Source organism: Ornithorhynchus anatinus, chromosome 11 (genome assembly GCF_004115215.2).
Source record: "Ornithorhynchus anatinus isolate Pmale09 chromosome 11, mOrnAna1.pri.v4, whole genome shotgun sequence".
Classification (NCBI taxonomy): Eukaryota; Metazoa; Chordata; class Mammalia; order Monotremata; family Ornithorhynchidae; genus Ornithorhynchus; species Ornithorhynchus anatinus.
In genome coordinates this window covers 3,432,353-3,459,504 of record NC_041738.1, presented here as the reverse complement: position 1 = coordinate 3,459,504, position 27,152 = coordinate 3,432,353, and the positions used below count along the sequence as shown (strand labels likewise).

At 58.7% G+C, this 27,152-nt stretch overlaps 1 protein-coding gene across 1 annotated transcript; it reads right to left on the bottom strand.

Moving 5' to 3' along the window:
* Window positions 1–374: 374 nt before the first annotated feature.
* On the bottom strand, window positions 375–25,163 carry ATP6V0A4 (ATPase H+ transporting V0 subunit a4). The gene is given in 22 exon segments (XM_029075758.2): window positions 375–554; window positions 2,961–3,132; window positions 3,765–3,882; window positions 5,258–5,398; window positions 5,700–5,807; window positions 6,384–6,600; window positions 7,294–7,412; window positions 9,436–9,529; window positions 10,508–10,665; window positions 11,690–11,829; window positions 12,450–12,600; window positions 13,854–14,066; window positions 15,354–15,447; window positions 15,879–15,961; window positions 16,806–16,932; window positions 17,256–17,350; window positions 17,958–17,973; window positions 17,975–18,081; window positions 18,655–18,749; window positions 19,474–19,552; window positions 20,649–20,811; window positions 25,081–25,163. Coding segments are annotated over 21 exon segments (2,538 nt in total). The 5' UTR covers window positions 20,766–20,811; window positions 25,081–25,163; the 3' UTR covers window positions 375–460.
* Window positions 25,164–27,152: the final 1,989 nt, after the last annotated feature.

The following is a 27,152-nucleotide window of genomic DNA, read 5'->3' as shown; positions in this document are numbered from 1 at the left end:
TATCCACTAGGCCACGCTGCATCACTCCCAACCCTCTGTCCCCGGATCTCGGCCCCCATCCCGGCCCCTCCACCTCAGACGCCAGGACCGGGGATCCTGAGACCGTGAGCTCCACGCGGGCAGGGAATGTGTGCTTCGCTACTCTGAACTCTCCCAAGCACTTAACTCAGCGCTGCGTGGTGGGAGAGCGCTCAGTACACAGTCTCGGCGGACTGGAATGAGGAAGGGCTGCGGGGTCTGTGGGTGGGCGGTGGTTTATTCCCTTTCTACCGAACCCACCGTCGACAGCGGCGGACGGACCGCTCTCCCCGTCCGAGTCCCGATCGGTCCTTCCGCCCGCGTCCAGTCCAGAGTCACGGGGGCCCGCCGGCCCTCGGTCCCAGGTGGGCAGCACTGGCCTGGGCGGCCGGGTGGGCTGCCAGGCGAAGGTGCGGGAGCCGGGGAGCCGGCCACCCCGCACCTAAACCTCGCTGTTCCCATCCAGGATGTAGCCAAAGGAGAACGGAGCAAACTTGTAGCCGGTGCCCACGTAGAATTTGTTCTGGAACTCGACCCTGGTAGGAGACAGACAGGAGACAGAAATAATGATAATGTTGGTATTTGTTAAGCGCCTACTATGTGCAGAGCACCGTTCTAAGCCTGGGGGAGATACAGGGTCATCAGGTTGTCCCACGTGAGGCTCACAGTCTTCATCTCCATTTTACAGATGAGGGAACTGAGGCCCAGAGAAGCGAAGCGACTCGCCCACAGTCACCCAGCTGACAAGTGGCGGAGCCGGGATTAGAACCCATGACCTCTGACTCCCCAGCCCGGGCTCCTTCCACTGAGCCACGCTGCTTCTCATATTCGGAGCTCTGTACTGAGTGCTTGGGAGAGTACAAGAGAATAAGCAGATCCATTTCCTGCCCATACCGAGCTTACAGTCTAGAGCGGGGGAAGACCTGATAGTGACTTTTGGGGATAGGCAGAGCAGGGTTTGGACTTCTGGGTTCTACCTGCCCTCCCATGCGTGGCTCAGTGGCAAGAGCCCGGGCTGGGGAGTCAGAGGTCATGGGTTCAAATCCCGACTCTGCCCCTTGTCAGCTGGGCGACTGTGGGCGAGTCGCTTCACTTCTCTGGGCCTCAGTTCCCTCATCTGTAAAATGGGGATTAAAACTGTGAGCCCGTGCGACAACCTGATCACCCTGTATCTACTCCAGCGCTTAGAGCAGTACATGGCACATAGTAAGCGCTTAACAAATACCAACATCATTATTATTATTGTACGCTCTCAATAAATACCAACTGATTGATTTAGACCAGTCCACTCCACTCTGCCATCTGCAACAGTCTAAATGTCGTTCTGCTCACGTCCTTCCTGCCCCCCAAACCTCCAAACTTTGCCCAGCCAGTGCCCCACCAAACCCAGTCACCGGTTTTCAGGTGCTCAAACAGCTCATTCCCCCAGATTGATCCACTCTCTCCTCCCATTACACCCCAGCTCACCCCATTCATTCCTCCCAAACCCACCTCTTCCCTATGCCTCCTCCTCATCTCTCCCACTTCCAACCTCTTGCTCACGCCCTTCTGCCTGCCTGCAATTTCCTCTCACTTCCCATCTGACCGACCACAGCTCCACCCAACTTCTCCACCTCCGCCAGGAGGCCTCCCATGATTCGTTTTTCTTCTTCCCGGGTTGCGGCCTCCCAACCACGTTCACGGCATCGTGGGCCTCTCCCCGGCCACCCAGAAAATCTCCACACAACAGTGACTTGCACAGACTACTGTTTAAGCACCACCTTATCCACACTTTCATCTTTCCGTTTTCTTCTTCCTCCTATTTATTTTGCCCATCTCCCTGCTAGGCTGTAAACTCCCTAAGGGCAGGGATTATTTCTTCTAACTCTCTATCTCATTCTCCCAAGTGCTCGGTAGGGTGCTCAGCACGTAGTAGACACGCGATAAATTCAAGGTTCTAATCCCGGGCCTGCCACTGGCCTGCTCTGGGAACTTGGGCAAGTCACTTAACTTCTGTGGGTTTCAGTTTCCTCATCTGTAAAAAGGGGATTAAATACCTGTTCACCCTCCTTCTTAGGCGTGAGCTCCTTTGGGCCCGGACTAAACTTAATCTGATTATTTTGTATCTACCGCAGTGCTTAGTAAAAGTGCTAGGCACATGGTAAATAATACATACTACAATTATTATTCCATTAATTATTATCACTGTAAATTCATTGACTGATCGGGAGGATGGGGTGTTTCTTCATTCATGCATTCGCTCAATCATATTTATTGAGTGCTTACTGTGTACAGAGCACTGTACTAAGCGCTTGGAAAGTACAATTCGGCAACAGACAGAGACAATCCCTACCCAACGACGGGCTCGCTGACTAGAAGCGGGGAGACAGGCAACAAAACAAAACAAGCAGACAGGCAATTTTCTTCCCATGCCTGGCCAGGAAGCCGTCCATGTCCATTCCAAATCCGTCCATTTCCAAATCCACTTCCTTCTGCCTGTCACACATATTGGCCATGGGAAGCAGCAAGGTCTAGTGGATAGAGCCCCGAACTGGGAGTCAGAAGGATCTGGGTCCTAATCCCGGCTCTGCCGCTTGTCCGCTGTGTGACCTTGGGTAAGTTACTTCACTTCTCTGGGCCTCAGTGACCTCATCTGTAAAATGGGGATTAAGACTGTGTGCTCCGTGTGGGACAGGGATGGTGTCCAACCTGATTAGCTTGTGTCTATTCCAGTGCTCAGAATGGTGCTTGGCACATAGTAAGTGCTGAACAAATACCATAAAAAACTAACAAACGTCCCCAAGCTTGATGACTCTGTTTCGGCCACCACTTCACCTCTTGGGGCCGGGGCACAAGCGCCGATGCCCAGCCTGGCGACGGCCCGTTGCCAGTGACTCCTGGGGGGCAGGTTGGGGGTCGGGGGGGGCCGTAGTTGGTGGTCCGGGGGCGGGGGGGAGACCCACCAGTGTAGGCGCAGCGCATGCAGGAAGGCAGACAGGCCCTCCATGACCAGCAGGATGGCGACGGTGAGGACGGCGAAGACGGCGAAGATGATGAAGACGCCAACGAGCCCCGCCCAGCCATCCCTGTTGAGTCCGATGCTCATGACCATTGTCCACAGCACCTCCGACAGCTCTAACAGTAGTAATAGTATAGGGTTACTATGTGCCCAGCACCGTTCTAAGAGCGGGGCAAATTCTACAGAGCGAGCCCCAGAACTGGCCCCCACGTGCCCACCGCCCTGCTCCCCGAGACCCCCGTCGGGGCCCTGTCCCGCCTGGACCCTCCCCGTGTTCTCTCCGGTAGCCACGTCTATCCATCCCTCTGCCGGGCTTCCCCCTACCGGGAACCGGCGTTCCTCTGTGCCAGCTCGGTGGCACGGGTTTTCGGGCGGGAAGTGGTCCCGCCGCCTTTCTGGCTCACTTCCTAAGGAAGTTTAACGCCGATGCGAGACCCCCGGTTGGGGCCAAGGAGGCACTGTGCTCCACTGGGCCCACCCCACACCCCACCTAAACCTTGCTAAATCGTTATACTGTACTCTTCCAAGTGCTTAGTACAGTGCTCTTCACACAGTAAGCGCTCTGACTGGCTGACTGGCTGTCCTCAAGTGCTGAGCACTTCAGTGCGGGGAGGGACAGAGCAGCCAGACTCCTGTGCGTCGTCTTTCAGGTGCACAGGAGATCTCCCCTGGGACCGGAGGAGGTGACCCTTCCCTCCTCTCCCGTTCCACAGCCGTAACACGCAGCCCCGGGGAGCTGGGCACTCACGGGCGTGGGCCAGGCTGAGGGCCCAGAGCCGCAGGTAGGAGGCCGTGTTGGAGATGCAGCCCAGGCAGTACTCGATGGTGTGGATGGCTTGGTGCACGAAGACGTCGCCAAAGCTGAACTGAAGGGTGAGAACGCGGGCGGTCACGGGCAACCCGACGGCGAGGAACCCGTGGGCCTACAGGCAGAGGCACCAGGCAGGGGGTGGTGGGTGGGGAAGGTGGGGATGGCGCTGAGAGAGGGTGAGGAGCCCCGGCAGCGGAGGGAAGAGGGAGAAAGTCTGCCAGCGGGCCCTGCTCCTGGTCGGGGCTACCACAGTGGACCGGACCCATGGGGATCAGCTGGCAAACTGGCACGGCGGGGGCCACCCCCGGGACTCTGGCAGCCACGGTGGGATGGTTCATTGCTTAGGCCCCGGGGGCTCGGACCGCCGGGGCTCACCCTCGAAGGATCTGTTGGCCCTAAGTCATTTTCTGTCCTATCCTCGGTTAAGCGGTCACTCCCTGTCACATCTGCACTCGTAGCAAGCGTCTCCCTCGGGGACACAGCGAGGGGAAGGGGAAAGAGGATGGGGACACGGGTCGGGAGACCCAGAGACCCGGCTCCTGCCTCCTCCAGCTCCGCTCCGGGCCTGAGGAACCGGTTCGAGGTGCTGAACCTCTCGTGGCCTCAGTTTCCTTATCCGGCAAATGGGCGAGGGTGGAAGGTCCTTCCTTCCCCGCCCTACCTGGGCATCCTGGGAGGAGGAAGAAATGCGATCACTGAGGCAAATCAGCCTTGGGACAACTGAGGCGCCTGGCAGACCCGCGGTGTTATTTCTCCACCACTCAGCCCGCGGGGATAATTTACCCACTACAGTTCACTCCCCGCGCCTTTGACAGCCTGAAGGTTATGTCAATAGTGATAGCTAGACTGCTGGTCTCCCTCACGGGTTTCCGCTCAGTCGGCTGCCCTCGGGAGTTGGCGCCTTCCCTGCTCATTGGGCTGCTGCCTTTCGGGGAAATGCTCTATGCCCTGGCCATCAGCCTGACCCCGGGTCGGGGGCGTGATCTGCCCGGACGCTGGTTGGAGACTGAGGGGGCCAGGCTGGGGGTGGAGGGAAAGGGGCAGGTGCTGGGGATGGAGGGGCCAAGGGGGTCACGGCCGCATCCACCGAATAAGTGCTAATGGTCCGAGGGCGAGCCTGGTCTCCTGCTTCCCAAAACATACCTGGAGAGCCCACCCCGATGGCCCCAGCCTGACCCCAGCCCCACCCCAGGTCCTTTCCCACTCCCTTCCACAGACATTACCAGGAACCTGGATTTCCCGTCCAAAGACCTTGCCCATTTCGGCTCCAAAATCCCAAGCTACACACTCTTCGGCGAGAAGACACTCCCCTTACGCCCCCCACCCCCGCTGTCCAGGTCCCTGACTGGCTGCGGGCTGCCGACCCCCGACCCAGACTGGGAGGTCAGGCCCCCAACGGGAAGGGTCACCGGCCCTGCGTCCCACAATACCTCCTCCTTGTCCTCGTGGGGCTGCGGGGAACCGGTGTCCCCGGCCCGGGGTCCCCGGCCAGGCTTGTTGGCGTGATTGGCCTCGATGACGTCCACTTCGATGGCATCGGAGGGACTCTCGGGGTCGCAGGGGGCCTGCAGCTTTTGGGGCACGAAGGGAAGAGCGGCTGTCACGGCGGAAGCAGGGCCACCCCACGGGCACCCGGGATCCCTCCCACGGGGGCCGGGACTAGGGTCTGATCGGAGCCACCTCAGGCTGACCAGCATGGCCCAGGTGCCCACCGTGACCACAGCACTGGCCCGGGGGCCCAATCAAGGCTAGTAGTGTCTGTCCTCTGGACCTGCCCCTCTCGGTCCCGTGGGTCTCCCCCTCGGCCCACAGTAGTGCCCCCCCGCCCTGGCCTCACCCAGCTTCGCCCGGGCCCCGAGGACCAGCCCTCACCATCCTCTGGGTCTTCCGGTGATGCGCCCGCAGGATAAACGGCTTGAACAACAGCATCCACGGGACAGAGATGAGGGCCATGACGACCAGGAAGCTCTGGACTTCCCTCTGCAAGAGCCAGGCGGGCACCTCGGTCACGGCCCCGGCCCCACGCTCCGCCAGGGCTCTGCTCGGACCCCAAGCCTCCGGCCCGTCCGCCCCGGAAACAGTGACCACGGCCCCAGCTCTACATGCACCTTGCTCTTTTTACTGGGCATGGTGATCACTTCTGCCTTGGGACTGGGCGGTCAACCCAGCTCTAAAATGGGTCTGGTCGCCGTTCGCCCCCTCCCCACCCCCCAGCCCTAAAGAGGGGCCTCAAGGAGAAGCCATGAGTCCAGACCTCAGGAAATCTGGTTCTGGCCCGGCTGTCCTGCCTACAGACCTCAGGCCAGTCAGTCTCTTGGGCCTCGATTTCACCACCCGTACGATGGGGGCCACACCCAGGCTCTGCCAGATTGCACACTCTGGCTGTGCGGTCCGGGGAGGATGGAGTCCGTCGAGGCCCACGGTCCACATCAAACCCGGCCCTGCCCCGAACGGGCCGGCTGGGAAACGTGGCTTGAGTCCTCCGGAGGAAGACGGAAGGCTGGTCGACCTGGACTGACGATGACTTGGAAGAGGAGACGGGGTCCGGGGCCCTACCTGGGGTCCGTAGAGTGGCCCGTTGCCAGGGTCGTTGTAATTGAACAGGAACATGTTGATGAAATGGATGAGGATGCTGGGGGCGTGCTGGGAGCTGTGGACGTCGAACCGGCACCACTTGAATATGATCATGAAGACCAGGTACCCGAACAGGCTCAGGATGAAGATCAACTCCGGAATGAACTGCAGGATTATGTCGGCCGTTTTCCTGAAATAGCTGAAAGGCGACCCCCGCGGCCCTCTGAAAGGCGATCCCGCGGGGAGCCTCGAGACCGCAGAGGCCTTCTGAGATGCAACCTCTGCGGGGAGCCTCGAGACGGCCAGGACCTCCCGAAGGGCAACCCCCGTGGGGAGCCTTGAAAGAGCCAAGGCTCTCTGGAAGAACCCAGGGGTCCTATCCCAGTGACTTCAGGGGGCCCGATTTCCATCCCAAACACCCTTGCCCTTCTCGGCCCTGTGTGCGACAAAGCTCTGGCCAATTTGATCGGCTGGGGATTGTTCTGGAAGCACAGCAGGAAATTTAAGGAAGCAGTTGGAGAGAAGGCAGAGAAGCAGAAACACCAGGAAAGGAAGGCTAAACACGGTGAGCTTGTGTGCGTGGATGCGTGTGCGTACACATCCCCCACCCCCAGACACACACACTCTCCTCCTGGTGGGTTGGAGAGCAGCAGCTATAGCAATCAATCGATGATCCACTGAGCAGAGCACTGTACTAAGGACTCGGGAGAGTCCAAAAAAAGAGACTTGGTAGACACGTTCCCGGCCCAAAAGGATCTATCGGTCTCCAAGCAGAGCCCCCGTTATCCCACCCGACTGCGTGTCAAGATGGTCGAACCCCTGCCGTTTCCCACGGGGCTGACTACGGGAATATTCCAGCCGACACCAGGGAATCCGGGAACGGGGCACTCACATGTGGTTGAAGAGGCTGAGGACGACCCCGAAGACCATGTGTGTGATCCCCACCACCACGGACATTTTCATCTTGTAGGAGTTCAAGAAGGTCAGCTTGTTGGATGCCACATTCCAGATCTGGAAGGGGGAGGCGGAGAGGGGCCGGTCGGTCACTTCACTTCTCTAAGCCTCAGTTCCCTCATCTACAAAATGAGGGACTCAATACCTGCGCTCCCGCCTACTTAGACTGTGGGTCCTCCTGTGGGCCCCGATTAGCTAGTATCTCTTCCAGTATTTAGCGCAGAGGTTTGCGCACGGTAAGTTCTTAAATACCACAATTATGATTACTACAGTATTCGGCGGTAGTTATTGATGTAGCGGATAGAACACGGGCCCGGGAGGCAGAAGGTCATGCGTTCTAATCCCGGCTCTGCCACTTCTCTGCTGTGTGACCTTGGACAAGTCGCTTGACTTCTCTGTGCCTCAGTTCCCTCATCTGTAAAATGGGCACTGAGACCGTGCGCCCCACGTGGGGCGGGGACCGCCTCCGACCCGCTTGGCTTGGATCCACCCCGATCCTTAGTAGAGTGCCTGGCACACAGTAAGAGCTTAACAAAAACCATCATTATTATGATCGTTATTATTTTTATTATTATTACTGCCTGGGTGCAGAGCACTGTACTAAGTATTGAGAAGAGGCCCACAGGGGAGAATTAGACAAGGGCTCGGGATGTACGAATGAGGGGGAGGGGAGGGGGCTGGGGGAGGCCACCTTAAGAACGAAGAACCAGTAAACCCCCCAACAACCTAAAAGAGCAGGCAAGCCATCGGGGCAGGGGGAGGCTGAAGGAGCGGAGGGAGTCCGCGGCCGGAGGAGCAGAGCGTGCAGCTCAGAGTCCGCAGTCCCAACCGACACAACCACAGCCTGCGTTGCAGTGGCTGGGTGGGCCTCGCACCTTCTCCTCTGTACGGTGTGGGAGGACGCCTGTCCCCGACTCTGGGGCGTCAAGGGAAGGGGAAGTGGACGGGGACCGGAACCCTTTGAGGGAAGCCCGGTGTAGTGGATAGAGCGCGGGTCTGGGAGTCAGAAGGTCACGGGTTCTGATCCCGGCTCTGTCGCGTGTCTGCTCTGTGACCTTGGCCAAGTCACTTCACTTCTCTGCACCTCAGTTCCCTCATCTGTAAAATGGGGATTAAGACTGGGAGCTTGTGTGGGACAGAGATGGTGTCCAACCCAATTATCTTGTGCTCAGACTAGTGCCCGGCACATAGTAAGCCCTTAACGAATACCAAAATTATCATTATCCCTGAACCTTGGACGGAAAGCTGCACCCCCAGGCTACCATGCCCACGCACACAACACACACGTATGTCCCGTGTGGGGCACTTCAAAGGGCAGGTTGCCGCCCCCGTGGCCAGATTGGCCATGGATAACAAGAGTTCCAGGCCGAGGGTCAGGAGACCGGGGTTCTAGTCCCAGCTGTGCCAGGCTTGCTGTGTGATCTCGGGCAAGTCACTGTGTGACTGTGGGCAAGTCACTTAACTTCTCTGTGCCTCAGTTACCTCAACTGGAAAACGGGGATTAAGACTGTGAGCCTCACGAGGGACAACCTGATTATCCTGTGTCTACCCCAGCGCTTAGAACAGTGCTCTGCACATAGTAAACGTTTAACAAATACCAACATTATTATTATTATTATTATTATTACTTACCCTCTCTGGGCCTGTTTCCTCACGTGTAAAATGGAGAAAATATTCCACACCTCTCCCTCTCAGACAGAGCCCTGTGTCGGGCAGGGATTGCTGGGTCCAATTTGGTGATCTTGTATTTACCCCAGAGCTTAGCACAGTGCTTGGTGCCTAATAAGCCCTCTACAAATACCAAGATGATTATGACTTCACACACCTTTGAAAACCGGAGCAAACCACCCGAGAGCAGGGTTCGGGTCAAAAGAGCAGAAGAGCCCATTGTGGGCAGGGAATGTGTTTGATGTTTTATTGTACTCTCTCAAGCGCTTGGTACAGTGTTTCGCACAGAGTAAGCCCTCAATAAATAATAAGTAATAATCATAGGCAGGAGGGATGGACAGAGGAAGAGAGAGGAAGGGAGGGAGGGAGGGAGGAAACCAGGGGAGAGGAAGCACAAACTGGCTGCCGTTACCGGGTCGATGCCGAAGGGGTACGGGTTTCCAGAGAAGACACCGGGGACGGCCGGATCCAGTTGCAGGAACAGATTTGCCTCAACGTCTTGGGAGCTGCCGAAGCCAGGGAAAAGTGGGATCGGGGGAAGCACGGGTGGGGATGTGGGATCAGGCAGTACGGGGTTGGGGGGATGCGGGATCGGGGAGGGTCAAGGAGAGGCGGGGTGAGGGAGATATGGGATGAGGGAGACATCGGGTCAGGGGGATGAGGGGTCAAAGGGATGAGGAGTCAGAGTGACGAGGGGTCGGGATGCGGCTGCCCGCGGCCTGGGAGACAAGGCGAGGGGTCAGGGCGAAGAGATGGCAAGAGGAGCTACACTAAAAGAGTATCCAGAGAAGAGGACGGGGGGCAGAGACCACCCTGTCCACTAGCCCAGCCCGACGTGCCCGGTGCCAGCTCCGTGGGTGGTGGAGGCCGTAGCTGCCAGATTTCAACTGTGGGGCAGCTGTCACTCTGACCTTGTAGCTCCCCCGATTAGACCGTAAGCCCATCATTGGGCAGGGATTGTCTCTATCTGTTGCCGAATTGTCCATTCCAAGCGGTTAGTACAGTGCTCTGCACCTAGTAAGCGCTCAATGAATACCACTGAAGGAACGAATGAATGAATATAGCTGCCCAGGCTGAACTCCAGCCACGCCAACTCTGGTCTCTGGCCAGACCTCAGAGCATCCGCGTGGTCCGGCAGAGCCAAAAGCAGGATTTCTGACCTGCCGGCCCCCCAACAAACCCAGATGACCCACCCCCTGCTCAGACCCGCACCTTCCCCCGTTGCCCCTAGGTCCCCACTTGAAATCTGCCCCCGCCGGCTGAGCCTGGGGCACCGGGGTCCCCCCTCACTAGGTAGTCAACCCCAGGGGCGGCAACCAGGCCCCGGAGGGGCTCGAGGCAGCGTCCCCGACGAACTCCATCCGAGGGTCGGGCCGCCGGCCCCGGGACCACCGCCCGAGCCCCTGGACAGCAGGCCCCCCCGTTAGGGCCCGCGAGTGATGCCCACGTTGGGTGGGGGGTGGAGGAGGGGCACCGGGCCTCACTTCCACGTGCCGTTGAGGAACATGTGCCGGACGCTCCAGGACGACCCGAAGATGTTGACGGCTTTGGAGAAGCAGTCGTTGTAGATGAAGCCCGTGTAGATGGAGAAGATGCCCATGAGCAGAATCAGGTAGCGTCCGCCGAAGAAAGTGCTCCAGATCTGCCAGGCACAGAAGGAGGCCGAGGCGGGTCGGGGGCCGAGCTCAGGGCAGGGCACTGGGCCGGGCGCCTGCGGTGCCCAGGGCACCAGCTCGTAGTACGGGGTACTATGGGAGCAGTGCGTCCTAGTGGAAAGAGCACCGGCTTGGAAGTCAGAGGTCCCGAGTTCTAATCCTGGATCCTCCACTTGTCTACTCTGTGACTTTGGGCAAGTCACTTAACTTCTCTGGGCTCCAGTTCCCTCATTTGCCAAATGGCGATCCAATGTCCGTCATCCCTCCTACTTAGACTGTAAGCCCCCACGTGAGACCCAGCTATCCGGCATCTATCCCCGTGCTTAGTACAGTGCTTAGCACACAGTAGCACTTGACGAATACCACAATCATTATTAGTATTTATTATCATTACTATTACTGGAAACAGCAGGGGCTTGGGAGTCAGAGGATCCGGGTTCTAAACCCACCTCTGCCAACTGCTGTGTGATCTCGGGCAGGTCACTTCACAGCTCTGTGCCTCAGTTTCCTCAACTGTAAAATGGGTTTACCTGTTCTCCCTCCTATTTAGACTGCGATCCCCTCGTGAGATGTGTCTGACCTAAAAAACTTGTACCTATCCCAGCACTCGGGACAGTGTTTGATTCATAGTAAGCGCTTCACAGATATCATTTAAAAAAGAAAAGAGCACGGCCTAGGAGCCGGGAGATTATTATCATTTTCATAGGCTGTAAGCTCCCTGAGGGTAGGGATTGCTCCTCCTGCTGTTGCTGGAGCCTCTTTTCTGGTATGGTATTTGTGAATCGCTGTTCTAAGCGCTGGGGTAGAAACAAGCTAATCAGGTTGGACGCATGTCCCACATGAGGTAACTGAGGCCCAGAGAAGTGAAGTGACTCGCCCCAGGTCACAGAGCAGACACGCGGCAGAGCCGGGATTAGAACCCAGGTCCTTCCGCCTCCCGGGCCCGTGCTCCGTCCACCAGGCCACGCTGCTTCCTGGGAGGGAGGGACCCAGGAGCGCCCACCCCCTTACCTCGTTGGTGTTCTTCTGGGAGAGGAGGGTCTTCTCGTTCAGGACCATCCAGAGGGCGAAGGCCAGCATGACGGCCCCGTGGCCGGAGTCCCCGAACATCACGGCGAAGAGGAAGGGGAACGTGATGATGGTGTACGGGGCTGTAGGTACGAGAAGTCACGGGCTCGGGGCCGGCCGGGGGCCCGGGAGAGAGAGGAGCCCCGGGCCCCGCTGCACCCCCGTGGGTTTTCCGACCCGAGGAGCCAGAGGGCAGACGGAATCAACTCATTGGTGGTATCTAGTGAGTTCTTACTGTGCGCTGAGCACTGCATTAAACACTTGGGAGAGCGAGAAGCTGGCTGGCTCTGTAGTTCCGCAGACGGTTAGGCCTGGCCGAAATCTGCTGCCCACACGCCACGGAGCCCGAGCAGAAGGTGCAGCTGGGTCGGTCCCTGACGCCCGGAGGGGGCAGGGGTGCAGCCACGGGGCTCTCCGATCCCCAAGTGGGGCAGACCCTGGACCACCGGCTCCTCCCACAGGGCACCCGGCATCCAGAATCCACCTTCCTAAACTCCTCTCCCCTGGCCTGGGGGCTTGGATCGGACCCCACGGAGACCCCGGCCAGGCCCCGGCTAGGCCCCGCCCCGAGCCCCGTCCCCTAGAACCCCACACACGAAACTGACCAGGGAGTTGATCAGGGGACTGACCTGAGCCCTCACCGGGCCACCGGCCGGGGGACTGATCTGGGCACTGACCCGGGGGACCGACCGGGGGGACTGACCCGGATTCATCTCGCGGTAGCAGCCGACGCCGTAGGCGTCCACGATGTTCTGGAAGCCGGCCGTGAAGCGATTGGTGCGGTTGAAGGTCGGGGGGGCTGCCTTGGTGGGTACCGCCGTCAGGATCGGGGCGATGGAGGAGCCGCTCCGTTCCTGCACGGGCCGGGGGCGGGAGATGGGGGGCAGGTGGGGTCCCCGGCTTCTCCCGTTCCTCCATCCCGCTCCCCACCTCCCCTGCCCCTCTAGCTTGGATCTGGCGTGCTTCCCGACCCTTCCGCCTCCTGCCTCCTCTGCATTTAGAAAAGCGCTCTGCAGTCAATCAGTGGAATTTATTTATTGAGCACTTACTGCGTACAGAACATTTACTGAGCACTTGGGAGAGGACAATACGGCACAGTTAGTAGACACAATCTCTGCCCTTCCGGATCTTACAGTCTAGTGGGGGGCTTACAATCTAGTGGACGCAGTATGATTGATTTTGTTTTGTTTCATTTAATTTTTTATGGTATTTAAGTGCTGACCGTGCTAAGCACTGGGGTAGATAGAAGACTGTCGCGACATAACACGATGGCTCTATACCAGTAGGGTCGCCATTGCAAACTTTAATGAAGCTAATCTTGGTTCTCCGGGTGCCTGGGCGGGTGCGGACATTCCCGCTGGGAGCCTCAGTTTGCCACCCCAGAGGGTTGGGGGGAGGCTGGCGATCCTCCAAGCTCAGGGGGCACTGGGTACTTCCCAAGTCTTCGGGGGGGTTGTAAATCCCAGCAAACCACAGGGGTCATCTCTGGGACCACCTGGGAACCAGCATGGGCTAGTGGATAGAGCCCGGGCCTGGGCAAGTCATTGCCACTTATCAGCTGGGTGGTCTTGGGCAAGTCACTTCACTTCTCTGTGCCTCTGTTTCCTCATCTGTAAATGGGGATTGAGATTGCGAGCCCCATGCGGGGCAGAGACTGTGTCCCCCTAATAATAATAATGGTGGCATTTGTTAAACACTGTATGTGCCAGGCACTGTACTAAGCGTCGGGGTGGATACAAGCAACAAATTGTGTTGGGCACCGTCCCTGTCCTGCATGGGGCTCACAGTTTCGGTTCCTAGTTGGCAGATGAGGTGACTGAGGACCGGAGAAGTGAAGTGACTTGCCCAAGGCCACTTGGGATTAGAACGCATGAGCTTCTGACTCCCAGGCCCGTGCTCTCTCCACTCCACCATGCCGCTCCCCCAACTTAATTAGCTTGTGTCAACACCAGCTCTTAGCAGAGCGCTTGACACAAAGTACTTAATGCCATCATCACCGTCACCACCATCGAACCTGGTGTCCGGCCTCGATGGGGAATGTCCCCCCGGCTAGTTCCCCCTGACCGAAGCCCTCCCCCCCGACCCGGAGGTGCCCACCCCTACTCACCACCCCCAGCTCCAATGCCTTTTTGATGCGGGCGGCGTCGGCCTGCGGGAACCAGATCTCGGCGATGACGCACTGCTGGGTGACGTCGATGTTGCAGGAGTTCAGCACGTGGTAGATGGCCTTCATCTTCTGCACCTTGATGCCCCAAATCCGCCAGCTGCTGGCCGCTTCCTGCAGAAGCTGCTGGCGGTGGGACTCCGTCTGGGTGATCACCTGGGGACGGCGCAGACCCCTGGGTCCCGCCGTCCCAGAGAACCCGGTCCCTGTCCCGGCCCGTGGGGGGGGGGGGGGGAGGGTGTCGGCCGCCTGGGCTGGCTGAGCTCGTTCATTCATCCGATTATAGCGCCTGAGAGCTTACTGTGTGCAAAGCACTGTTCTAAGCACTTGGGAGCCCCTCTCCCCGGTCAGCACGGCCCAGCCAGGCCCGGACCCCTTCCCCGCCTCGAGAACCGAGAGACCAAGGGAGTTTCCCTGCGGGAAGGAGAGCGGGGAGCGGAGGAGGGGTCCACGGGGGGACCCTCCCATGTTGTCTCTTCCTCATGGGATGCTGCGAGGCCCGGGGGACAGAGTGTGTGTCCGGGCATCAGGGGACCTCCTGTGTGACCTCAGGAAAGTCATGTACCCTTTCTGGGACCTGGTCTTCTTCTCCCTCCCTTCCCGGCAGGGACAGGTGCTGGGAGGGGGACGTGAGAACTGACCGGTGATGGGGGGGGGGGACTACCACGCCCCCCCCCCCCCCGGTATCACTTCCAGCCGGGGAGATTTTTTTTTTGCTTTTCTGATATTTGTTAAGCACTTAGTAGGTGCTAGACACCGTACTAAGCGCTGGAGTAGATATACGTTTATCAGGTTGGACCACCTGGGGCTCACGGTCTTAATCCCCATTTTACAGATGCGGTAACTGAGGCAGAGAGAAGTAAAGTGACTTGCCCAGCAGACAAGTGTCAGAGCTGGAATTAGAACCCACGTCCTTCCGGCTCCCAGGCCCGTACTCTATCAACTAGTGCTCTGCACAGAGTAAGTGCTCAATAAATGCCACTGAATGAATGAATGAGCTAGACCACGCTGCTTCTCGAGGGGAGATGGGGGTCCACAGAGCCCGGCCCGGCCCCTCCGGAGGGAGTCGGGCCGGGGATGGCCGCAGGGCGAGAGGCGACCAAGAGGGGAGGGAGTGGCACCCCTCGATGTGGGGAGGAGGAGGGCCTGATGCTGCTGGGTGTCTCTGAGCCGACTGGGGAAGGTTGTAAAGGGAGAACCTCTTTCTGGGGTGCTGGTTCCGTCCCACAGACTGTTCACCTGGGAGCGAGTCCAGGGACCGTGGTTCTGGGAGCAGATCTGGTCCCACTGGGGCTGAGAGGGGAGAAGCCCAGAGCAACGACCCCTGACCTTCTCTAAGGGTCACCCTGAGCCCCGCTCAGTGGTGTTCCAGCCCGGCCTGCAGACGACACGGTGGGGCGGGGGGGCCCGGAGGGCCAGGGGAAACCGGGGGCTCCGACTTACCGCGTTCAAATCTTCCAGCTGCGTGTTCACGCCCGCCAGCATCTCCCTGCGCTCGCTGGCAGCCTCGGGGCAGGGGTACACGGTGGCCCGGAACCTGGAATGCACGAACCCAGCGGCCGGTGGGGAGGCGACGGCCTCCGCCTGCCGGCCTGGGCGCCCCTCCCGACCCCCAGCCCCTGGTCCCACAGCTCCGGCACCCGCCGGCGGGCAGCACCGGCACCGCCGAGTATGGGAGAGGGTGCCCGGACATCCTCCTCCCAAGCCTGGCCTACAATCTTCCTGGCGGAGGGTATAGAGCGGCGCCTCCACCAGCCGGTCCCCCCAGCCCCCGAGTGACGTCGCCCGGAAGACTTGGGCGCTGAAGGCCAGCCCTGGGGTTCTGCCATCTGGGTCCATATAAGGGCGACCCAGTGAAAGGGCTCTGAACCAAGGCTCCTCAGGGTCGGCACGGGGGGTGGGGAGCGGAGTGGGCTGGGGGCAACGTCACCCTGTCCCACGGCTCCTCTGGGCCCACACCTCTCTCACCCATCACAGATCTTCTGGATCTTCTGCTTGAGCTGCTCTCCTTGGTAGAAAATGATGAAGGAATTCTTCTTGATCTTATCTTTCTAGGAGAGCCGACGGGCACATCGTCAGGAAGAGCCATTCCCTCTGCCGCCCCTCGTTGAGCCCAACGCTCTCCCCTCTGCCCGGCCTCGGGATCCTGGTTCCCGCTCGAACCCAGCACGGATCCTGGATGGGTTCCACAGACCCTGGGTCTTGCAGGGAAGCGGGAGGGGAAGACACACATCCAACTCGCACACTTCACTCCTCTGATGCTAACCTTCTCACTGTACCTTGACCTCATCTTTCTCGCCGCCCACGTTCCTGACTCCGGCCTGGAACGCCCTCCCTCCTCAGATCCGACAGACACTGAATCTCCTCTCTTCAAAGTCTTATTGAAAGCACATCTCCTCCAAGAGGCCTTCCCTGACTAAGCCCCACTTTCCTCTTCCCCCACTCCCTTCTACACCACCCTGACTTGCTCCCTTATTTCATCTCCCATCCCAGCCCCACGGCACTTAACGTCCATATGCCATTTATTGATTTATATTAATGTCTGTCTCCTCCTCTAGATTGTAAGCTCATTGTGGGCAGGGAATGTGTCTGTTTATTGTTTGATTGTACTCTCCCAAGCGCTTAGTACAGTGCTCTGCACACAGTAAGCGCTCAGTAAATACGACTGACTGAACGACGGCTTCTCCCCGGGGCAGGAGGGGCAGCGTCAGAGGCAGGACGGACTGTGGCCGCCCGGGCCCGGTTGATTTGGCCGGCACGGGGAAGCGTGACGGGGGGCAGAGCCAACCCCAAGAGGATCCTTGGAGCCGTGACCAGACTCCTGACTTTCCCAGGGGAGGTGGAGGAAGAGGACGGGGAGGAGGAGGCATCGGTGAGTACGGCGGACACTCTCACAGTGACGGGATCCTCGAGGGCGGCGTCCATCTCGCTGTGCCTCAGGTACACGTTTCCCCGGCAGGCCCGCCACAACAGCCGCTCGAAAGGAGGCAGCCGCTCCCTCTGGATGACGCCCGCGGTGAACCTAGGCGGGACCGTGGCGGGGGGCATGAGCGGGCAGCCGGGACCACCCTCCCCTCCCCCACCGCTGGGAGCAGAGAGGGCTCAGGGAGGAGCAAGCACCGGGGGTCCCGGGCCGGGAGGGTCCTTGGGGGAGACAGGGAGAGCTCGGATGCTCCGGGCTGAGGAGGCTGACCCGCAACGGGGAGAGGCCGGGCCGCTGGCCCTCCGCTGGATGCCCCACCGGCAACCCCGGGTCCCTCCCAGCGGTCCACCAGAGAGACGTCCGGTGGCCCTTGCCCGGACGGGCCCCCGGAGAGGGGGACCCGGCCCCTGGACTCCACTGACCCCAGTTTCCCCGCCACTGCCGCAGGAGAGGTCCTCAACTCCAAGAGGCCGGAGGTGTCTTCGTTGAAGAAGTCATCCGTCAGGTTGGTTTCCGTCTGGAAACGAGAATCAATCGAGTGTTTACTGCGTGCAGAACGCTGTCCTGAGCACTTGGGAGAGTATGATACAACAGAGTTGGCAACATGATTCCTGGCCTCGAAGAGTTTACCCTCTAGTGGGGAGAAGTCCCCTTGTCCTAATGAGCCTCACGGCACCCCCTTCTTGCCTCCCCCAAGGTGTAGAGAAGCAGCATGGCCTGGTAGCCTGATCGACAGAGCACGCGCCTGGGAGTCAGAGGTTCTGGGTTCTAATCCGGGGTCCCCCGTTTGCCTGCTGTGAGCTTGGGCAAGTCACTCGATTTCTCTGTGCCTCAGTTACCTCATCTGTAAAATGGAGATTAACACTGCGAACTCCACATGAGACAGGGACTGTGTCCAACCTAATGAATTTGTAACTGCCCCAGTGCTTAGAACGGTGTTGACACATAGTAAGTGCTCAACAAATAGCATAAAAAATCCCAAACCCCTTGCAAGTGTACATACACACCTCTTTGATGGTGACTCCGGCCCTGTCGTCCACCCCCTGTCCCCGACCACTGCCCGTCACTACCCCGCTGCAGCCCAATCAACCCCCCCGACCTCTTCCGGGGTGGGCGATCCTAACCTCGAAGAAGTCTGGGTCTCTTGAGGAGGTGCTTCAGCTCTGTGAGCTCCAGGAAGCTCTTCTTCAATGCCTGCTGGCTCAGGTTGGCTCCCTGCAGTTCCCCCTCCAGCTTCTCCAGGACGCTCTGCCACGGCAGGGGGGTGGCGGGTGTGACCCCGGCATCTGCGGAGCTCCATCCCCGGGATGGGAGGGGAGAGGGGTCGCCCGCCGCCCGCCCGGTGGGACCAGGGAGGTGGGTTTGCATGGTGCGGGGGGATCCTGAGAGCTGCAGCCCCAGGTGCCAGCTTCATTTTGGGGTGGGGACCGCCAGGGGCCGGAGAGAGGTAGATGCAAGCCGCAGGAGGTATGGCGAGGAAGAAAGAGAGAGAGAATGAGAGAGAGAAAAAAGATGGACACGGAGATGGAGAATGGAACTAGGCCCACGGAGGCAGAGAGATGCAAAGACAGAGACCCCGGGTGGTAAGAGAGACATGGAGAGACAGAGACCCAGGGAGGGAAATATAGTCAGAGAAACAGAAAGGACAGCTATCACAGGGAGACAGAGGAGAGGCATCCAGGGAGAAGAGATGTAGAGAGACAGGAAGGTGGAGGCTGAAGTCGTCCATGCCCCCTCCCCTCTCTGGGTGAACGGCAGGTGGGTGGAGCTGTGGGTAGAGGGGCTGGGAGGGCAGCAGGGGTGGGCAGAGCCGGGCCCTACCTCCAGATCGATCATGTCCCGGGGCAGAGGGGTCTGTGGATATTTCTCAGGCTCCTGGATCACGATCTCGTCTTTCATCTCATCTTCCAAGAAACCTGTGGAAACCCACGGACCACCCCCCATCACAGCACGAGTAAACTCTGCCTCCCGAGAGCTGGTTTCCCCCGGGGCCCAGACCGAGACTTGGACAAGACCCCTGAAGCTGCAGCGATGCCCTCCGGGGTGAGATTCCCGGTTGAGCCGGTCCTGGCTCCCAGGGACGCTGGGGAAGACAGTGGCATTTCACCCCAGGGATGCTGAGAGAAACAGTGGCTTTTTCCTATCCAGGAAGGCACCTGGATTTGCTTTACTAAAAGCCTGCAATTACCCGCTCCCATGAAGCGCACAGTGACCCAGATAATATAAAACACGGGCCTATCCCCCCCTTCCCTTTCAGGGCTTGGGGTCCCCCGACTCCAGTACATCTTAATAATAGTTACGACGGTATTGGTTAAACGTCTGTTTAATGTCGGGCCCCGTGCTGAGTGCTGGGGTAGATTTAAGAGAATCAGGTCAGGCAGAGTCCCTGTCTCTCACGGGTCTAATGGGGAGGGGGAAGAGATGTTTTGCTCCCATTTTAGAGACGAGGAAACTGGGGCACCAAGAAATTAAGCGACTTGGTCAAGGAGGCCCAGCAGGCAGACGAGTGCGGCGACGAGATGCCCGGTGGATGCCCAGGCTCCATCGGCCACACCCCTAGAGTTCCCGCGTGGCACCTTGGGTCCTGGGCGCCCGCCCCCTCCTGCGGCCCGCCCCCCGTCTCCCAGCCCCTTGACTCACGCAGGATCCTCTCCAAGGATTCGCACCGCCGGACTTCGTTCACAAACTTCCTCTGGAAGCTGTTCACGTTGGCATTGAGCTGAAACACACCCCCGAGCGTGGGGAGCCCGTAAGCGGGGACTCTGGGCCTCAGGAGGGAGGGGAGAGGTGGCGGGGAGAGGGGTCAGCAGCATGGTGTAGAGGATAGAGCAGGGGCCTGGGAGTCAGAAGGTCACGGGTCCTAATCCCGGCTCCGCCACTCGTCTGCTCTGTGGCCTTGGGCAAATCACTTTACTTCTCTGTTACCTCACCTGTAAAATGGGGATTAAGACTGTGAGCCCCATGTGGGACAGGGACTGTGTCCAGACTGACTTGCCTGTACCCACCCCAGCGCTTAGTACAGTACTCGGCACGTAGTAAGCGCTCAACAAATACCACAGTGATCATTATTATCAAGAGGAAGCCGAGGAGGCTGACGGGGCAGGGATGTCGGATGTCCGGGGGGACAAGCATTCGCCGCCAGCCAAGGATGGGGCAGACAACCACACGGGGGGGAGTCCTGCCCCGGTGGTCAGCCCCCGGGCACCCAGCTCTTTCCTCTCAGGGATAAGGCCAAACCGTTTGGAAGTTGGACCAGGGAGGGAGAGAGAGTGAAAAAGGAGAAAGGAAGACTACGCTGGAGGGGAAGTGGCCACGGACCCTACTGAAAGGGTGGACTAGACTGTGGACTAACCTCCTTGTGGGCAGGGAATGTGTCATTTTATTGTCATATCGTGCTCTCCCAAGGGCTCAATACAGCGCTCTGCACACAGTAAGCGCTCAATAATCACCATCGACCGGCTGACCGAATGAGCGGGCTTAGCTAGGAAAGGGCTTCTGGAGGGGGCGACCGTGAAGTACAGATAGGAGGAAAGGGAGGTGAGGTGGGTGGCTCTGGCCGGGCCGGGGAAAGCAGGGAGTTCACGTCGGGGATGGTGCGGTCTGGACCCCCAGGCTCCTCCCGGGGTCACCCGGAGCCGCTCCCGCCCACCCACCACCGAAAGGCCGGACTGTGCCCCGAGAAGGGCAGAGGCCATAGAAGGGGTGGAGGCCGAAACCGGTGAACGAGGCGGGGGCTGCCCCGGGACGGTATCTCTCTCCCGGGCCAACGCGGCCCACCCCTGCCGCCGGGGACCCTTCGCTCCCCCCAGACTCACGTCTTTGAACTGGGCCAGCCCCAGGTCCCCGAGCTCGGCCACGCAGCAGTAGGCCGCCTCCACCTGCAGAAACACCTGCGACAGGCACATCTCCTCGCTCCGAAACACGGACGCCATGGCGGGCCGCTCCGGCCCGCGGGGAGACGTTGATGGGTCTCTAGTCCTGGGGGGCGGGCGAGAGGGTGTCAGGGGGTCCCTTCGAAGGCGGGGACGCCCCGGGGAGTTGAGCAGAGGCGGGCAGAGGGCGCGGAGAGGGTGCGGAGCAGGCCCCGGGCGGTAGGCCCCGGCCCACGGTGCAGCGGCGCCGGGCTCCGCTTGGAAATAGTTTCACCCCTCCCTTTAGGTGACTCTAAAACGGTAAGGGCTGGTGGTCTGCTCGGGGAAGACCCACGGTGGCTTCCGAGGCCCAGGGGAAGGCCAGTGGTGGCCAAGGCCAAGCCCGCTGGTCGCCGTTGCCCAAATCAAGGTGCGGAGCGGCCGGTGACCTCGGCTCGGGCCGCCAGGGGGCGCTCGGCCCCGGCCCGTGCGCCGTGCAGCCGCGGCCGCCAGGGGGCGCCAAAGAGCCCCCTGGCGGCTGGGGGGCCGATTCTGCGGCTAGTCGGAAAATCGGGCCGGGAGGCCGAGAGCTGAATGATAATAACAATGATAATAATAATAATAACAATAATAATAACAACAACAACGACGATGATGATGATGATAATGTTGGTATTTGTTAAGCGCTGACTCTGTGCAGAGCACTGTTCTAAGCGCTGGGGGAGATAGAGGGGAATCAGGTTGTCCCACATGAGGCTCCCAGTCCTTCATCCCCATTTTACAGAGGAGGGAACTGAGGCCCAGAGAAGTGAAGTGACTTGCCCACGGTCACCCAGCTGACAAGCGGCAGAGCCGGGATTCGAAAGCGGGTCTGGCTTTTCTTTTGGCCCCCTTCCCCTCGGGGGCATCACCTGCCGAGGTACAGCGATGATAATAATAATAATAATAATAATAATGTGAGTATTGTTAAGCGGTTTTACTATGTGCCGAGCACCCTTCTAAGCGCTGAGGGGGATACCTGGTAATGAGGTTGTCCCACGTGAGGCTCCCGGTCTTCATCCCCATTTTCCAGAGGAGGGAACTGAGGCACCGAGAAGTGAAGGGACTTGCCCAAGGTCACCCAGCAGACGGGTGGCGGAGCCGGGATTAGAACCCACGTCCTCTGCCTCTCCAAACCACGGGCTTTCCACTAAGCCAAGCTGCGGCACTGCCCAGTGGACAGGCATAGAGCATGAGATCACTGAGGCACCGAGAATAATTATGGTATTTTGCTAAGTGCCCACTATGTGCTCAGCACTGTTCTAAGCGCTGGGGGAGATAGAGGGTAATCAGGTTGTCCCACGTGGGGTTTCCAGTCTTCATCCCCATTTTACAGATGAGGGCACTGAGGCCCAGAGAAGCGAAGGGACTTGTCCAAAGTCACACAGCTGATGGGTGGCGGAGCCGGGATTAGAACCCATGACCCCTGTCTCCTAAACCCGGGCTCTTTCCACTGACCCACGCTGCTTCTCATTATTATTATTATTATTATTATTATAGGTGCCAAGCACCGTTCTAAGCGCTGGGGTATTCATTTGCACCCTCAATTCACTCAGTCGTATTTATTGAGCGCTTACTGTGTGCAGAGCACTGTACTAAGAGCTTGGCAAGTACAACTGGGCAACGGATAGAGAAAATCCCTGCCCAACAGCGGGCTCACAGTCTAAACGGGGGAGACAGCAGAACAAACCAGAACAAAACAAAACGAAATCATCAAGATAAATAGAATCATAGATAAATACACGTCATTAACAAAATAGAATAATAAATAATATATAGAAATAGGCACAAGTGCTGAGGGGAGGGGAAGGGGGAAGAGCAGAGGGGAAGGGGGAAGAGCAGAGTGGGGAGGAGGGGGAATGGGAAGGGGAGGAGGAGCAGAGGGAAAGGGGGGGGAATCAGTGTGGGAAGGCCTCCTGGAGGAGGCGAGCGCTCAGGAGGGCTTCGAAGAGGGGAAGAGAGTTTGGCGGATGTAGACGGGCATCAATAACCTCAAAATAAATAAATAGAATTATAGATATATACAAATCCCGGCACTGCCACCTGTCAGCTGTGTGACTCTGGGCAAGTCACTTCACTTCTCTGTGCCTCAGTTCCCTCCTCTGTAAAATGGGGATTAACCGTGAGCCTCCCGTGGGACAACCTGATTCCCCTGTATCTACCCCAGCGCTTAGACCAGTGCTCTGCACATAGTAAGCGCTTAACGAATACCAACATTATTATCAATGCAATAAAGAGAATAATAAATATAATTATTTATACTATTATTATTTATAATTTATAAGCACATACATACACAAGTGCTGTGGGGCGGGGAGGGAGGCGGAGGGGAGGGAGGGAGGCGGGGTGATGGGGAGGGGAGGAGAAGGGGGGGCTCAGGGTGGGAAGGGTAGATACAAGGTCATCAGGTTGTCCCGGGGGGGGGGGGGGGGCTCGCAGTCTTAATCCTCATTTTACAGATGAGGTAACCGAGGCCCAGAGATGTTAAGTGACTCGCCCAAAGTCACACAGCTGACAGTGGCGGAATCAGGATTAGAACCCACGACTTCTGACTCCCAAGCCAGTCAGTGACTCCACTAAGCCAGGCTGGGATGGACACGGAGGGAAGAGGAGGGATTTTTTTTTTTTCCCCTTCTAAAGTATCTGATTTTCAGATCAATCGAGCTATCGATCAATTAAAGGCATTGATTGGGCGCCCTCGGACGCCCGGCTCTTTCGGCCTCGTGGCCTGTTCTCCCCCGCGGTGGCAATGGGGAAACTGAGGCCAGACAGGTTAGGTGACTTTCTCGAGGTGGTCCAGGACCCGGATGGGTCGCCCCCCCCACTGATCCTGGATGTCGCAGGGCCTCCGAGGAGAGGGGCGGTCTGGGGAACCTCTTGAAGGGATAAATAATGATAATAAGAATAATAATTATTATGGTATTTCTTAAGTGCATACTATGTGCCGGGCACTGTACTAAGCGCTGGGGGGACACAAGCAGATCAGGTTAGACACAGTCCCTGTCCCACATGGGGCTCACAGTCTCGTCCTCCATTTCACAGATGAGGTAACTGAGGCACAGAGAAGTGAAGTGAGAAGAAACGTGGCTCAGTGGAAAGAGCCCGGGCTTGGGAGTCAGAGGTCGTGGGTTCTAATCCTGACTCCGCCACTTGTCAGCTGTGTGACTTTGGGTAAGTCACTTAACATCTCTGTGCTTCAGTTCCTTCATCTGTTAAATGGGGATTAAGAGTCTGAACTCCACGTAGGACAACAAGATTACTTGGTATCTATCCCAGCGTTTAGAACAGTGCCTGGCACATAGAGAGCACTTAAGAAATACCATTAGTAGTATTATTATTATTACGGTCACACAGCAGACGAGTGGCAGAGCCGGGATTAGAACCCATGACCTTCCGACTCCCGGGGCCGTGCTCTAGCCACTACGTCAGAGAAGCAGCGTGGTTTGGTGGGAAGAGCCCGGGCTTGGGAGCCAGAGGTCGTGGGTTCTAATCCTGACTCCACCAGGTGTGTGATTTCGGGTAAGTCATTTCACTTCTCCGTGCCTCAGTTCCCTCCTCTGTAAAATGGGGATTAAGACTGTGAGCCAGCCGTGGGACAACCTTGTATCTATTCTGGCGCTTAGAACAGTGCTTGGCACATAGAAAGCAGTTGATACCATCACCATTGTTATTATTATTATTATTCAGCCATGCTGCTGAGGAGGCTGTGGGGGGAGTCTCTTGGGGAGAGATCTGCTGGAGGAAGGGGTCCTCAGGGGATTCCGGAGGGGGTGGGCTGCCGGGGGGCGAGGGGAGTGTTTGCAGGGGGCGAGGTTGCTCCGTGGGTGGGGGATTTGGGGGCCGGTCCTTGGGCGACAATCATAACAATAGAGAAGCAGCGAGGCATAGTGGAAAGATCCCGGGCTTGGGAATCAAAAGTCACGAGTTTAAATCCCAGCTCTGCCACTGATCGGCTGTGTGACTTTGGCCAAGTCGCTTGCCTTCTCTGTGCCTCCGTTCCTCCTCTGTGAAACGAGGATGAAGACTGGGAGCCCCACACGGGACAATCTGCTCACTTTGTATCTCCCCCAGCGCTCAGAACAGTACTCGGCACAGAGTAAGCGCTTAACAAATGCCATCATCCTTCTTCTTATCATTAACCCCCGTTTTCCAGACTGAGGCCCCCGAGTAGAGAGGCGACGGGCCCAGGGTCACCCGGCTGACGAGTGGCGGGATTAGAACCCACGACCTCTGACTCCCAAGCCCGGGCTCTTTCTATGAAGGCGTGAGATCCGCAGGGGAATCCCGGGGGGCGGTTTCTGGCGGGGGGAGGTCTCGTGGACGGGACCGCTTTGGGGGGGAGAGGATGCTCGCTTACCTGGCGGCGGTCGCCTGCCGGCCTGCAGAGGGTCTGGGGGTTCGCTGCCCGCCCCCCCGGACCGGAATCGAGGAGGGGCCGGAGGAGCTCAGGGTCGGTCCGGGTCCGGCCGGGGCCAGGGGGGCCTTTTTGAGCTGGAGGGGAGGGCCAGGCCGCGGAGCCACCGCGTTGTGGCAACAGGCCTCTGTTGTGACTCACAACAAGGCCAGGGTCTCCTTCTGACCCCTCCTTCCTTCCTTCCTTCCATCCATCCATCCATCCATCCGCCCCCCCAAATCCCCGCCCGGCCCCTCCTCCCTCTTCCCTCCCTCCGGTCGCTTGACCGGCCTCGCCCGGTCCCGTTCCCCTTGTCCGGGACCTGATCCAGCCGGCGAAGTCAGGCTGCGGCCACACCCGCCGCCCAGGTTCGGCAGCCCCACCCGGGGGCCCCGGGCCCGCGGGGAAGCTGAAGGGGAGCCAGGCTGGACCGGTCAAGCGCGGCCCCAGGGATAATAATAATGATAATGTCGGTATTTGTCAAGCGCTTACTATGTGCAGAGCGCCGTTCTGAGCGCTGGGGGAGATACGGGGTCATCAGGTGGTCCCACGTGAGGCCCACAGTCTTAACCCCCATTTTCCAGATGAGGGAACTGAGGCACAGAGAAGTGAAGGGACTTGCCCACAGTCACACAGCTGCCAGGCGGCAGAGCCGGGATGATGATAATGATGATGTCGGTATTTAAGTGCTTACTATGCGCAGAGCACCGTTCTAAGCGCTGGGGGAGATGCAGGGTCATCGGGTGGTCCCACGTGAGATTCACCGTCTTAACCCCATTTTCCAGATGAGGGAACTGAGGCACAGAGAAGTTAAGAGACTCACCCGCAGTCACCCAGCTGCCAAGCGGCAGAGGCGGAATTCGAACCCGTGACCTCTGACTCCCCAGCCCGGGCTCTTTCCACTGAGCCACGCCGCTTCTCTCGTTGCCCAGCCAAAGACGGGATCACAGCACCCATCCCAGCCAGGGACTGGATAATAACAACAATCATAATAATGTCGGTACCTGTTCAGCGCCTACTCTGTGCCAAGCGCCGTTCTAAGCTCTCTGGGGGAGATACAAGGTCATCAGGTTGTCCCACGTGGGGCTCCCAGTCTTCATCCCCATTTGACAGAAGAGGTCACTGAGGCCCAGAGAAGTTAAGTGACTTAGCCTAGGTCACGCAGCTGACGAGTGGCGGAGGCGGCATTAGAACCCACGACCTCTGACTCCCAAGCCCGGGGTCTTGCCACCGAGCCACGCTGCTTCTCCAGCCGAGCGGCCGGGGGGACAGGCTGCCCGTCCGGGACTCCGGCCGCAGTCTGGGAGAGAGGGGTCGGGGGCCCCCGATCTGGGGGGGACCCCGGCCTGTGACCCCCTCCCCGCCACCCGTCGGCCTGAGCCCCCCGGGGTCTAAGCTCCCCGACCCGAGCCCCTCCAGGCCCCAACTCTCCTGGCCCGCCATCGGGACCCCCGCGGCCCCAGAGTCTGCCCCACCCCCAGTCCCGGGCTCCACAGCCGTCTGAAAATGCCTTTGGCACAGATAATAATAATAATAGTGGTATTTGTTAAGCGCTTACTATGTGCCAAGCACTGTTCATTCCTTCATTCATTCAATAGTATTTAAAGAGCGCTTACTCTGTGCAGTGCACTGTACTAAGCGCTTGGAAAGGACAATTGGGCAACAGGTAGAGACCATCCAGACTCTGCCCCTTGTCAGCCGTGTGACTGTGGGCAAGTCACTTCACTTATCTGGGCCCCAGTTCCCTCCTCTGTAAAACGGGGATGAAGACCGTGAGCCTCACGTGGGACGACCTCATTCCCCTGTATCTACCCCAGCGCTTACAACAGTGCCAATGCCATCGCCATCGTTCTCGTCCGTCCGTCTCCCCCGATCAGACCGCGCGCCCGTCAAACGGCAGGGACCGTCTCTATCTGTTGCCGACTTGTTCATTCCAAGCGCTTAGTCCAGTGCTCTGCACACAGTAAGCGCTCAATAAATACTATTGAATGAATGAACGGACAGTGCTCTGCCCGTAGTAAGCGCTTAACAAATAC